This window comes from Mustela nigripes, chromosome 17 (assembly GCF_022355385.1).
Source record: "Mustela nigripes isolate SB6536 chromosome 17, MUSNIG.SB6536, whole genome shotgun sequence".
Taxonomy (NCBI): Eukaryota; Metazoa; Chordata; class Mammalia; order Carnivora; family Mustelidae; genus Mustela; species Mustela nigripes.
Window position 1 is genome coordinate 52,565,998 of NC_081573.1, and position 14,835 is coordinate 52,580,832.

General features: G+C 49.1%; 1 protein-coding gene across 1 annotated transcript in view; it reads right to left on the minus strand.

The window, feature by feature from the left end:
• Positions 1–4,123: 4,123 nt before the first annotated feature.
• Positions 4,124–14,835, minus strand: part of CDYL2 (chromodomain Y like 2) — a gene marked incomplete at its 5' end in the record, with an annotated part of 165,665 nt that continues 154,953 nt past the window's right edge. The window contains 2 exons of the mRNA XM_059381635.1: positions 4,124–10,241; positions 12,887–13,030. Of these exons, the coding sequence (XP_059237618.1) occupies positions 10,083–10,241; positions 12,887–13,030 (303 nt within the window). The remainder of the gene's footprint in view (positions 10,242–12,886; positions 13,031–14,835) is intronic.

Consider the following 14,835-nt stretch of genomic DNA (forward strand, 5'->3'; position numbering starts at 1 on the left):
GGCAAGTTGGCAGTTGTCCTGTGAAAGTGCCCAGAGTCTGCCACCTGCCCTCCCTCCTGGATCTCCCACAGTGGCTCTGTCCCTGGGTGCTGGCTCTAGGCCAGCCACTCCAGCTTGGTGCCCCATTCAGGCTTGTTCCCTCCCAGATGCTGACTTCTCCACTGGGCTCCATGCCTGAAGGGCTCTCATTCCACCCCAGCTTAGGAAGGCTCCCAGTCCCTCTCTGGTCCAACGCCACCACATCCGCCTTTCCAGGACGCAATCTGCAGGACGGAGAAGTGCAGGCCTCCCTGGAAACCTCAGAATCCAAGAGCTTTTGATGGGGTCGCTCTGTGGAATCCCGGAGGGAAGGTGTCCCGGGTCTTACACGGGCTCGCATTTCATCCTCACGACCCTGAGAGAGGCAGCGCAAGTCCCACATGGAGACAAGGACACGGAGGCCAGCCAGAGGAGGACGTGCCAGGTGTCACCAGCAGGGAGTTGCTCTGGGGACAGAACTCCGTTTGGCTACCAGCAGAGACACGTTCTCATCGGAGAGACCAAGACTTGACCCATCCTGCCCAGCTTTCTCCTGGGTCAGGGCCAGGGCCAGCAGATGCTCGCACCACACACACCTGCACTGAGTCCCCTGACTGGTATCCCCAGCCTCATGGCACGGCAGTGCACAAAATAAGTACTAATATGGCTACTACTGATTTGGCAGTGATGTGCCAGCAGTGGCCCTAAGGACAGGTGTGAATGGGGGGAATATGTATGTAGGGGTCTACTCACCCTACTCACCTAATCTCATATTTTAAATAAATCGAACACACATATAATCTCATGCATATACGTCAAGTTCATTTCCTCACTACAGAGTGACTATGTACCAACAGCTTTTCAGAAGAACATTTTATTTTTAGATAAAATCTCATTTATGTAGGTACATAATCTCATTTATATTTTTCATATATTTGTATAAATCTTTTATATATAGAAGTGACATATGTATATATAGATCACATTCAATCATTTGTGTCTATCTGCCAACAACTGTCCTAAAAATTATATATAATGATATTTCACTTATATAAATCTTATATATATAAAAATCTTGCCTATATATAAGAATCTCATTTAATCGTTAGTGACTATATGTTAGCAAGTATTGTAAATACTATATATATAATTTCATTTATATATAAATCTCATTATGCAAATCTCATGTAATCATTAAAAAGGATATGTGCCAACAACTGTTTGAAATATTATATATACAATGTAATTTTATATATTAATGTCACTTATATATTTAAATAAATCTCATAGATATAAAATCTCATATATAACACAAATATGTGTGTGTGTGTGTGAATGGCATCTCATCATTTAAAAAAACCCCTATGAGACAGGCACAACAGTAATCCTCAAAGACTGAGCAAGGTCAAACACCTGTGCATATGATACCACGTCTCAGCAGACCTCCTGGGACCCCCACTCACACCCGCTCTCCCAAAGCTCTGCCTGCCTCAGTCAGGGGCAATTCTAGCTTTCAGCGGTTCATGCCCCACAATCCCAGACTTGCCCTTGACTCTGCCCTCTAACTCCATAACCAACCAGCAGCAAATCATGGTCTGCCTTTCAAAGCAGCTCAGGACACCTTCACCACCTCCACCGCCCCATCCAGCTCAAGCCTTCATTGAAAGAAGCTGGACAATTGCAAGTCTCCGACTGGCCTCGTTGCCCTCAGCCCACTTTTGCCTATTGTCCTAGAGCAAATCTGTCAACACACAAGTCAGTCCAGGTCACACCTTTCCAGATCCTCCTGGGGCTCCCACCTCACTTACAGGGAAAGCTGGGGCCTTATCACAACTCATAAGGCCCTATGGCACGTGCTTCCCACACAAAGACTCCCCAACATGTTGAAATCGCTTACAAGACCCTGAATAGTTTCTAGGTGTGATACATCTAACATCTATCAAGAAGGGTTTGTAAGGAATTCTACCCACCATGATACACACAGACACACACACACACACCAGGAAAATAAATGAAGAGGGCTCCCCTTTCATCTGAAATGAAATGGGGTTTCAGTGGGAGGTTTATATGAACTCCTAAAGCTTAGGGGACGCAGTGGACTGGTCCTCGTACAACCTTTCCTGCTCCCCACCAATACAGCCAGAAGAGACAGTGAGGCTCGCCAAGAATAAGGGGAAACTTAACCTTGAATGAAGTAAAAAACATTGCCTAACTGGGATATGGCCATTTTTTAAATTCTCTTTTTACATTCAACTATGGTTGACATAGAATACTGTATGTTTCGGGTGTGAAACATAATGATTCCACAGTTACGTTCCTTACACAATGCTCACCATGACAAGACCAGTTACCATCTGCCACCACAAGTCATTACAATACCGTGGATGACACGCCCTGTGCTAGAACTTTCATCCCTGTGATTTTTTTTTTTTTTTTTAGTTTTTTTAGACAGAGAATGCGCATGAGCATGGGGGGCAGGCAGAGGGAGAGGGAGATAGAAAATCCCAAGCAGGCTCCACACCTGACACAGAGCCTGATGTGGGGCTCGAACTCATGACCCTGAGATCATGAATTGAGCCCAAATCCAGAGTCAAATGCTTCACCAACAGAGCCACTCAGGTGCCCCGATTTATTTATTTTATAATTATAAGTTCTTACCTCTTAATCTCCTTCCCCTAATTTTACCCATCCCCCCACCCCCATAATTGTTGAGTTGAAACTGTGTGTGTGACTTTAAGGAACAATTATTTACCAGAAAGTTCCTACTTGTGTTTTCATCTCGGATTAGGACTAGCCCATTAACCAGACTTAGGGGACGGTAAGAAAAAAAAATAAAGTTCCTTTTGGGATTACACTCTGTTCCTGCTTACTCACTACCCTGGTGAATCATTTAATTGTTGCTATTGATGTCGGACCAGATGTGAGTCCCAGCCCCATCTCTGTTCTTTATTGCCTCTCACTGTTGGTGAAGGGGCTCTTGAGCAGAATGTCCCCTCAAAGTCGGCCCGTGAGGGGCGGTCCAAGGAACAAGGTTTGTCTTATACACGTCAAACTAGGAACCTCTGAAAAGCCTCTGTCGGGCTGCTGGAAGGACCAGAGGCAGTTAGAAGTGAAGGACTCTCCAGGTGTGACCTTGACCACGTAGGATGGAGTCAAGACCTTTCAGAAAGGGCAAAGAGGTGCACAAAGCAACGATGGGGACGATGATGACACCAGAAACAGAAAGAGAAAGGGCAGGAAGGCCAGCAGAGGGAAGATCCTGGTCTCCAGCCGAGTCTGGCTGGCCCACAGGGACCGAAAGGTGACCCAAAGGAAAATGAGCAATTCCTAGTGCACCCCCTTCTCCACTCTGAGGCGTTCACAATCGGGCAGGAAGGTGTTCCCTCTGGTTCTGCACCGGGGACGATCTGAGAATCCCGGCAGGATTACCCACCTTTCCCACATTCCTAGACCCAGAGCCCCTTTGAGAGAGGGACTATCTGAGTAACCTCTGCCTGTTAGCACCTGAGCAGGCTCTGAGACAGAACAGGAGGCTCAATACTGCTGCTGGATAGACAGACAGATGTTGACCTTGTGCAAACCCCTTTCCCAGAATCCTGTTGCCATGAACTCACAAAAAACTTCTTCCTTCCAATGTCGCTGGAGCCAGGCCTTGGAAGCCAGAGGCCCCCCCTCCGTGTGTCTCTCCTAAGAGCTGTGTTGTGAAGATCGAAGCAACAAGATCCTGTGTGTGAAAGGCTTTTACACAACTCCACAGTGACAAATACTGTGGTTAGCCAAGTATGGCAGCCAGGGTCGTGCCAGGTCAAGCTCTACGGGGGGTTATCTTTGGTGAGGAGGCAGCCCTGTGCAAGTAACCTTCCACCTACCAGGGAAGGGATGAATGCTTATACCAACCCCCCTGAAAAAGAGTTCCCTGGGTGCCCCCATTCTACAGTCCTCTGGGGTCATGCTCTTGTCGCACAGTGGCGACCAGCCCAAACCCCTGAAGCCTCAAGTCACGAACGCAGACACCACCTAGACGCATCAACCCCCTGGGGGCCCAGAAGCTTCTCTGTTCAGAAACCACAGGTTTGTGACTTTTATGGACACAAGCAAATGCAGATGAAGTTTCAACCTTTTTATTCAAAGCAGCTTCTCACAATGTATAAATACTGCATATTAGCACACATGAAAAATACAACTTCTAAGGCACCCAGAAATGTGTTCATACACGTTACAGGACCATTCACAAAGAGAGTGTACGATTTGCTCTAGACAGTCAGCATTTGATAAGTCAGAAGATTATTATCCCTCAGTACTGCACCCAGTCTCGGGAAATATTTACAATGTGGTGAGAAAGGGTCAGCTGTACCTGCTTTTATGATTCTATGAAGTACTCATACTTACAAATATTCAGAACTAGTTAAAGACTCTCCCATGATAACCTGGCAAAAGAAAAAGAGTAGCCTAATTTGCAAAGGTCTCCTTGGATTTTGGTGTGTGTGCAACACCCACGATCAAATCCACACACTCCCAGGGTGGGCTGGGTAAGTTTTTGGTAGCCTGCTTCATTATCAGAAGTTTGGTAATAAGCCTTACCACTAGAACACCACTGCTTCAGCATCAATCATTTCTCAACCAGTTAACAGATGGGTGGTTTCATCATGAATGAAAAATAGAGCATCCCTTGGTGTGAGAATTGAGGGAAATTCTTCTCATGCCAAACAGGAATTGGAATGGGTCCATGAAGAACAAAAGGAGGTGGGAATTTAGCAACTGGGGGGTGCTGCTCCGTGTAGACACGTTTAAAACTCACACAGGTCCTACTCAGATGGAACAGTCTACACGGGTCAGGTCATCTGGAAGGTGGCCAGACCTCTACCTTTTCTGATATGGTTAAAGGCTGGGAGTGCACAGCAGAAACCCCCACCTGACAGAGCAACTTTCAGTGGGAGAAACTCATCTTTCAGAGCCTTCTCAAGGTGGTAACAAATCTGTCTGCATGGCCAGCCAGGCTGGTGGAAGTAAGCAGCTTCTGTGGGCCTTAAAGCAATGCACACCTCGGGCTGGATGAGCCCACCGTCTATGAAACACGCACTTTGTTGGATTAATGGAATTCTTTGGTCCTTGGTTTTATGAAAGGCAATATTTTCACAATCCTGTCAACGTGGACATCAGCGAATGACTTCCAGCTGGGACTAATGGCACAGGGACAAACTTAATACCAGATGGAACACTCTATACCCTCCCAACTTCCCGGGGTCCCCTGAAAGAGCGAGCGCCAGCATCAGCTCAGGTGCTGGACCAGTGAGGCATGGTCAGCCCGGACAGACACTAGCTGAGGCTTCAGACCAGACCTCAGTTCTTTGGGCTGCGCACACACTGTAGACCTGGGAAGCCAATCTCCACCCTGGCAGTAGACTTTACTTACTAGAGATGCACTCAGATAACCTGACATTAGCCACACGACAGCCCTGGTCTCCAGTCATCCTGAAAGCAATAGGAAGGAGAATCAGCTGGTAGCTAGGGAAGTGTGACCAACTAAAAGGAATCATCATTTTTTTTTTAAATCTAAGTCCAAACCCTAGCTGGTTTTATTAGATCCCAGACACAGTGGGTGCACCACCGACAAGCCCCGTGACTTAGACTCACTACAACAGCCCTGGGTGAACAGCCTCAGCTGACGTGATGTTCTTCATCTAGTCTGCCTTTGCCCTGCTAAACTCAGGTTTAAGTATGGCTTCACACACATAGTTCATTGATAAGACACTCAGGACACATAGGAATGCTGATTACGTAACTGAAATTGACTTCAGATTGTCTACACAGCAAGACTCACACGTAAACTTTGTTAACACCTCTCAAGGAGTGCTGACCTCAGCCAGGCTGGCCGGTACCAGGTCATCCACGAGGGACCCGGGGTCAACTGCCAAGGTCAGGAGCAGGAAATGCCATTTGTTCAGAACAAATGGTGGACCAGCAGCCCTCCCTGTGACCATGTCTAAACCATGCGAATAGTACAAAGAGGGCTCCAGAAAACCTGCCCTTGGTCCATTCATATGACCAAAGACAATCACCAAGCTGCCTACCTGGCTCCTGCTGCCGTCAGCTCAACCAAACTCTTCCCATCAGCCATGACTCACAGACTGCATTGAGTCCATCAACATGGCTTATGTTGCTTGGAAGAAACAACAACCCGTATTACCCTTTTATTTTTCTTTTTTTTTCTTTTTTTTTTCTTTTTTTTCTTTTTTTGCAACAAGCTTAAGGCTCTGTTCACAGACTCTATCAACTGCCACACAGTGAGACTTCATGGGGAGGTCCTCAACTACATACGTAGTTGCAAAGGTTGGAAATTTTACTGATCCTAATGGTAAGGCTTATCCACAAATTCAATACATTTTCAAATTATACTTCAAACTCAATTACTCTGACAAAAAGAAAATTAACCTGTTCTCCAACCACGTAAGATCAGTAGATTCTAATGAAAAAATAAAATAAATCCCATTGGCACCAAACCAGTATGCTATTTTTTAAAAGAACAAGTGATGTTAATGGAAAAGATTGCCCAAAACGCATATCCTAACTTACCACAGAAATACAAAAGTTTATATTCTGAAAATATATACTGTATTAAAGTCTGTAAGCATTTCAACCAAAATTTGCAGAAATAACTGAGCAACACTTGTCTACAACAAAAATATACATGCAAGACAACCCCCAAATGGTTTCCCTTAAATATCTACAAAGGCAAAGTGTAGATTTTTAAAGATTATACAAAACCATTTACAGAGAATAAAATAAAATACTTAAGAAATCTCATTTAGAGTCTTAAATACTGTGTGTATTAGTAGGAGCGTCTAAACTAATATGTACAACAGATCTAAGTGTCTGAATACAGAAACACAGAAAAGAAGCAATTCTGCATTTTAAATATTCACTTAGGAAGATTTGAAGATGTTTCTATTTGTTTCTCTTTAAAAAATTTCCACAGAAACTAGATTGGAAAATTGCATGAAAGGGACTCAATTTCAAATTAAAAAAAGTTTACAAAATCTTTTGAACCAACAATTAATGGGAAATGCAATTCAGCATTCAGTCAAGGCTTTTTTCAATGTGGGTATTCAGAGCTGCAGTTGCATTGATCAGAGTCCATTTTGATCATTATTTTTCCATCCTGATACTAAACTTCATATGGAAGAAACATCATCATGCTTCAGAGAGAACATCTCCTAGTTTAATCTATAATGAACAAGTAGAACGTTTTAAATCAGTTCTCTACCACCTTCTCGGAGCTGTCCGATTTCATTCTCAGAGAGTAATTCTTGATGGTCTTTGCCTACAGACATTATTTAAAAGCAGGAAGGAATATGTGGGTACATCATCGTTTGTGTGTGTGGTTTCCGAATGGGGGGCAGCTCTGACCACCTTGGCAAAGTTTGCAGGGTCCTCTTGGAACGGGGCTGCTAACTCCACTGGCCCCATTACAGGACGCTGGGTGCTAATCACCCAGGGCTAGAGCGGGGTGGTGGTGGGGAGTCTAATGCGGGGTATGCAGGACAGCAAAGAGTGGGTTACCTACAAGGTTCCTCCACTGAGGAAGTACCCTCACTTCCCACCCACAGAAGTTCTTCCAACGCCAAGGTGAATTCTGGGCTTGGGCTGCCAAGACCAGGCAGTTCCTCAAAGCCCTGCCCAGGCTCTGGGAAGGGACAGACATAGGGTGGGCTGGAGACAAGGCGGAGTGAAGAGAAGGGAGGAGGGATTCCATGGGTGGGGAGAAGGTGCTGTGACCAAAGACAAAAAGTGAAAGCCTGAGCCCCCTGTTTCGAGAAAGCTCTTAGGGTAAACCCAGACACATCCACAGGTCTGGCATTTTCCATCCCAGGTTGGTTTGCTAAAAGTTACCTGGATTTCATCACCAAATTATCAAGCAACTATCCAGAAAGTAGAGAATTCAGTGATGCAATCTACCCGGCAGCAAGCAGATTTAACCTACTTTTGTCCAATTTGTGGAACATCTTCCTTGAACTGACTGTGTAGAAACCACCAAAACATAGACCGTCTTTCAAAACACCTCCTGTTATAACCAGAACCTACAAATTAACAGCAGGAATTCTATCCTAGTAACAGTTTCACATTCTTACCCTATCGTTGGAGATCCTTCCAATGGGGAAGGATCATAAGGAGAGGGGCTTTCTAGAGAGAGAGCCAAGGCCGTCTTAGGGATCGCACCCAGATGAATGTCACATTTCACTGTCTACAGGACCACGTGTCCAGCCTTACTGTAGACACTCAACCTGCTCTTCTAACACAGGGCAGATGGAAAACTGTGGCAACAGCCTCCCCACAACCATGCCCAGCATTCCCTGCTCCACTCACTGTCTCCAACAAGGGCCAAGACAGGCTGGCGACCACACAGGGAAGGAGAAGAGGGAGGCAAAGAGGCCTCTGAGAATACTCAGGGGCTGCGACGGACACGGAACCACCCCACCACTCTTAGGATCTGCTGACCCCCAGGAGGGTTGAGCCTCATGCAGAACACGCTCCTGTCATTCCTCTGCTCCAAACCCGAGGTCTACCTTTCTCTTCCTCAACTCAAACCATCAAACCAACCCCCACCCCTTCTCTGCAGCTGATTCATGGACTTTGGGATGATGGTCTAAATTCAGATGCTGGGGTCCCCCATGCAGCCCAGGGGCCCTGGGACAGGAGACCTCATCCCTGGTTATTTCTCCCTGATGTAAGTAAATGACTAGAATAAAGATCGTCTTTGCCTCTAGACATGTAATGATTGAGACGTACTGACGGCTCAGCAGAGTGGGAGCTCTTCCCTGACCTCATATGGAAGGCCAAAACCAGACAAAGTGGTCCACATGGAAGAAATGGATTCTGAAATCCAAGTTCAGACATTTGCCCCAAAGACAAAAGGCTCACTCTAGACAATATGCAATCCCTAGGCAGGACCCGTTAGCTCTTCCTGACGTCATGAATTTGGGACTGGGTATATCTCAGGACCATTCAGGTTGGAGGCCCCTTTATTTCCTTCAAGGAGGCAGAGGTGAAGGGAAAACTCTCCCATAATTTCTCCTAAGAATGGGTATTCAATTATTATGGAATAATAAAATGTCTGAGAACCATTTTACGTGAGGAGGATCTGGTGCAGAGCTATTCCTTTTATCCACAGGGTTCCTTCCATTTACATCTCTCCGGATTTTATTTCTGCGTGGTTCATTGCTAGAATGCACCAAACAGCATGAACCTTGTATGGGATTTGGTCCAGGGCAGTATGAAAATAATATCTGTGCCAACGACAGATATCATAATATATAAACAAAAATAAATAAATTAAATAAGTTTGATTAAAGAAAAAAATTTCCTAGTATTTCATGTTTTTGTAAAACTAGCTTTACATATAATACACATAAATTATCAGAATTTCCACTTACATTGTTTTAAAAATAGATATTTAACAAAAACATTCCTAAACGTACAATATCTGGGTTTGCAAATCACTCAATTGGGTTTTAAGACCAAGCCCTAAAAGTCACACAGATTTGCATCAGAGAGAAGACTGAGGCTCGCTCTATACAACCGTTTTGCTCGGCGGTCTGGAAATTCCCTAAGTTGATCGTCCCCTGTCACCGGACCTGCACTTAACCAGAGAGAGCCTTATAGCCAAGTCTCCAAAGCAGAGGCACTGTGTAGACACAGCCTGAGTCAGAAGGAAGGGGAAAACTGACCTTCCCCTTCCTGGACCGGGATGGTGCATTTCAGCGAGTGGGGTGAGGACAACAGCGTCTGGCAGAGGCCTGGGAAGATATAGCCCTCGATAGCTCTCTGGCCAGTGCAGGGGCGGGGGTGGGGCGGGGAGCCACGGGGGAGGCCGAGTGTGCTGCGTTTCCCATCTGTTATACGAAATCAAACCAATGCGGAGCAACCAAAGGACAGGAGGAAATGGACACAAGAGAGACACCTTGACGAGCTCCCTAGCGGGCGCACACCGTGCTCGGCTTTCGGAAGCGCAGGGCCAGGCTGGAAGTCCGGTGCCCTCGAGCGCTGGGGTGGGTGGGCAGGGCTCTTCAGACTTCGTAAATCTTGTCCTGCAGGTAGCTGAACAGGGAGTCCAGGCCCTTGGAGGAGCTCCACAGCTGCTTGAGCATGAGGCATTCTTTCTCGTTCACACCTTCCAGCACAGACTTCAGGAAGCTCCGAACGAGGCATTTCGACTCTTCCAACACCTGAAGGGAAACGCATAAGCCTCGTTAGCCGGCCCCAGGGGCTCTGCTCCAGAAGAACGGACTTGGCCTAGGAGGCACCAGCTCACCTTCCGAAGTCCAAAGCCACAGGAGACTGCCTGCTGTCTTCTAGAACTTGCCAGGCCCGTGTCCCCAGCAATGCCAGGAATGGGCTTCCAGGCATGCCAAGGGGTTGAGGCCTCGGTCCCCGGCATGGCGGAGTGGGGCCCGTGTTACCCCCGACCACAAGAGTTTTGTCCTGGACCGAAGGGTGACATAAACTCAGAATCATTTTCTATGGGCGTCATGCAAAAGTTTGGGAAGCAACGCTTTCACCTCCCATGCTTCACTCTGATGACCTGCGCCACGGTGACAATGAGGCCTAACTTAGGACGGGTGGCATCACAGAGTAAGAGAACGGAGTGATGGCCGTCAGAGTAGCCAGAGGACTTACCCCACCAAGAGTGCCTCTTGCTTGGGCTTTAGCAGTAAGAGCAGCAGCAAGAACGCCGGCCATCACTGCAGTCGGGAAGATGAAAAATTGCAGTAATTGCGGTGGCGACAGCAGTAATAACGCTGCGGTATCACAGCAGCAGTAACGCTGGGAACGTCAGTAACGTGGTGGGGATGATACTAGAGTATTACGGCAGCAACACCGCAACAAGAGCAGTGATATTAGGGGCATGGCAGTAATAATGTAGCCACAGTAAAAATCATCCCACGCACGAGGAACAGCAAGGGACTGATCGCAGTGACGGCGGGACTGATCGCAGTGACAGCAGCGCTGCTGCAGAAGGAGAAGCACTTTCCCTGCCCTCTTTCCTTCCGTCCTCACGGGAGTCCCACACGGAGGCGGTGTTTTTATCTGCATGCTGCGGCCAAGGGCGTGAGCTCGGAGGAGAAAGGCGCCCGTGCTGCTCGGCATGTGTGGCTGACCTGGCTGGGGAGAGGGGCGCTGCCCTGCTCTGCCGCAGACGCTGGGTGGGGGACACTGAGGCACCCGAGCATCCTCCATCCTCCCACTGGCCTCCAGCCCCTCTGCCGACGTCAAGGCTTCGCTTCACGCTCTCCCAAGGTGTTCTCAAGCGGAAAACGTAAGACAAGGGCTCCCTGGCTCCTGCACGCCAGAACGAAGCTGGGCTCTTCCTCCTCGGCCTGGGCTGGCAGCCAAGGGGAGTGAGAATGGGCCGGCAGACCAAGGTCACGTCCCGCCTCACAAGAGGTGCCCCAAAGAACACCGGCTCCCAGGTCGCAGAGTCCTTTCTCGAGCGACTCACCCCAAAGCTCCTGAAGTCACCACTGTAGACAGCAAAGACTGCCTTGCAGTGTTTCTTCTACAGCTGGCTCACCTGAGCACCCGCACTGCCCAAACACCAGACTCCTCGATGGAGCTTTGAGGCCTTTCTCCTGCCTTCCTTTTCAACGTGAATGTCCCTCCCACCACCACGGGCCATGGCCGGAACTCCCCAGAGTTTTCGCGCTCACGTGCCCTCAGCTTAGAACGTCTGCGGGCTTCTCTGTGCAGCTGATCCTAGGCTCACCAACCGTCTCTGTTCGCCCAGGGCCAGGGGGAGTCCCAGACGTGGGATTCCCAGTGCTAAAAGCAGGAGAGTCCCAAGCAAAGTGGGACGAGTGGGTCACAGCAGTTAGCAGGAAGATGAAAAGACAGTCCTCGTACAGAGATCGGCAGAGCTCGTGGCTCATAATACGTGATCACCGACGGCAGGCCCGTCACCTCTCCATCACCATCAGCATCCCAGGCACAGTCAGGTTTCCTGGGGGTGGAGCTTACACACAGTAGGTGCCCAGTCCAGGCTGATGAGGCAAACTGGGAGAGGCATTGGCAGGTGGAGGTGGCGGGGAGGGGCAGAGACATGGCAGCGGGGACATTGCGGGTAGGGGTTTAGCGCAGACAGAGAGAAGGGACACTCACGGGTCTGACCCCATAAATCCAGCCCAGCACGTCCCTGACTTCAAAGCACAGACAGAGACACCCCCCAACACCCCAACACTATTCTCCCAAGTCACCTTTCTCATTTCCTAGACCAGCCCTGCGGCTCCAGGAGCGGCCTTTGCTCCCCCTTCCGACAGGATTTCCCACACCGCGCCCAGAGTGACTTTCGGAGATAAAATCGACACTTAATTAAAATCTGGCGCCTCCGCAGCGGCGTTTTTATTTATCCATGTTCCGATGTGCCTTCGGAGTCAAACGGCGATGCTCACATGTGCTGCACACTCGGTGGGTGGAAATGAAATGTGAGGTCGGCGTGCCCTGGTTTCTCTCATCTCCAGGATGGTTTAACACCCTTTGTCCTCATGTGCCTTTGTTTCTCATATTCTTTGAAAACTACAGATGTTTTGTGCTTCTGTGTGTGTCTGTCTGGGACTTTCTTTTAAGGCAACGTGCTCTACCCCAGGGTGTAAATCTCTTCTGTGAGGTTTTCAGGCTGGCCATGTCGGGGGAATCTCTATGAATGCCGACTGTTCGTCCCCGGATGTAAGCTCTCGGCCCCGAGAGGAGGCATTTATGGTCTTACACACACCCTGCATGACCTTTGGCAAGTCAGTTGGTCCCTCTCAGCCTCATTACCCTCATCTGTAAAATGGGTCTGTTGCAAGGACAAGCACACAAAGACACAGGAACTCACCACTGCGCTGCAGGAGGCCATCTCCTTGACCCGCAGCATGACCTCCTGGCTGAACGTGGTTGGCCAGAAGACCTGGGACACAAGTCCCCGGCTGCACGCCTCCTGGGCGGTGAGCTTCCGCCCACAGAACAGCATCTCGTTGGCCTGAAAAAAGCAAAGGCAGGGGAAGGCTGAGAGCCCAGAGTGCCTCGCACGTCTGTTAGCAAGGCCTGGGCTTGCCGTGTGTCACTGTCCTGCTTCCCTAATTTCAGCTCTCAGGTAAGCTTTGGGAACTACCTACAAACATCTGTGTCCAGGTGCATCTTCCTGAGCAGAGGGCCCACAGCTTTCCTCAAATTCCCAAAGGAAGCCGCATATTGACTGGGTGCGTCTGCCCAACAACCCTCCCCACATCCGGCAGCAGACCCACAAGACGTACACTTCTGTGCTGACACCCCAGCCATGACAACAGGTCCACAGAGGAACAGATATGTGCCCTGGGTGATAAAGCTCTCCGTGAGGCTTCCCAGCTAGAGGCGATGGCCAAAACGCACTCTCTGGCTGGCTGCATGCGGAAGTCAGGGAGTCCGTGGTCCCCCACGGCTGTGTTTCCACTCTTTGGAGAGGTGGGTCCGTAAAGAGAGGAGGGATGGAGAACAGGTTTCCTGACTGAGCTGGATTGTGGGACCCCAGCATCCCCAAAGAAGGTTCCACTTCTGCAAGGGCAAGTTATGGCAACCACTGAATTCCTTTCTTCCCGTGTGAAGCCCGTTAAAAGTGTCTCCATCCCTGGAAGCCAGAAAGGTCCTCACGACTACCACACACCAATGCAGAGAGCCGCATCTCTGCTGGTGGCCCAGGGCTGTGCACATCTCTGCCCAGGTGTGAAGGGTGAAAACAGCCCCCGACCCGACCACCTCCTGCCCCGACTTCTGCGGTTTCCTCCACACCCCACTCCCCAGAGAATTTTCGTTTGCTTTGTACTTCACAGCTGTCATGCATGCCCTGGGATGAGCCTGACCGATAAGACAGACCAGTGCAGTCACCACTAAAACTTGCCAAGTGACTTTCCTGCTGATAATTAGGGTATAATGGTCACCACCGTGGGATGGAGTCCCTATGTCCTTCAGGATAAATCCCCACCTTACGGCGGCAGCCACTCCCTTCCCCGACCTGCCGTCCATCTGCTGCCCCTCTGTGCTGGGCCGCTCCTGATCCATGTGGACATGCCAGGCTCTCTCGGCTGCTGGATCTCTGTGTCTGTTTTCCCCTTTGTTCTCGCTGTCACTGATGGGTCATGATGACCCAAAGGACAATCCTTCATGCCAGAGCAGAGATATTTGTCAGGCTGGTAATGAGCCTACAGCATGCATTTGGCTGGAGGTTTGAAGACAAATCTCTGTCATATACTTATTTAGAAACACCTCTGTCTCGGGAAGGAGAAGCGAAAGGAAGGAGCAGAACACAAGGAGCCGAACAGGACACACTTGGCAAGAACATGTCTCCGTCAGCAACATTCTTGGAGTTTCAGAAATGATTGAAATAATAGAGAGACAGAAAAAGATAAGACTGGACACTAGACACATTTTTGCCACCACAAAGGACAGGGAGGAACGGGAGTGGCACTGACTCTGGGCAGAGCACGGTGGCCGAGATCAAAAGGGAAAGTGTTTGCTTCCCGGGCTCCCTGCCTGCCTCATTTTTCCGCCATTGGTGAGACTGTGAGCAGCCTCGAGCAGCCCCAACCCCAAGTCCCAGAATCCGAATGCCCCCCCCCAATCCCAGCTGCGGGCCCTGCTGCGGAGACAAGGTGGTGCTGGTGGGTGTGAGGCTGCCGGTGGTCTCCACAGATCACATGGTTTCTCTTCCTGTTTCATGCTACCCTCAGAGTGACAAAGCCCACATGGAAGGGGTGGAATGGGGATTCTCATTCCTCCAGACTCACTCAGGAGGCACCCCTGCTGGGAGCG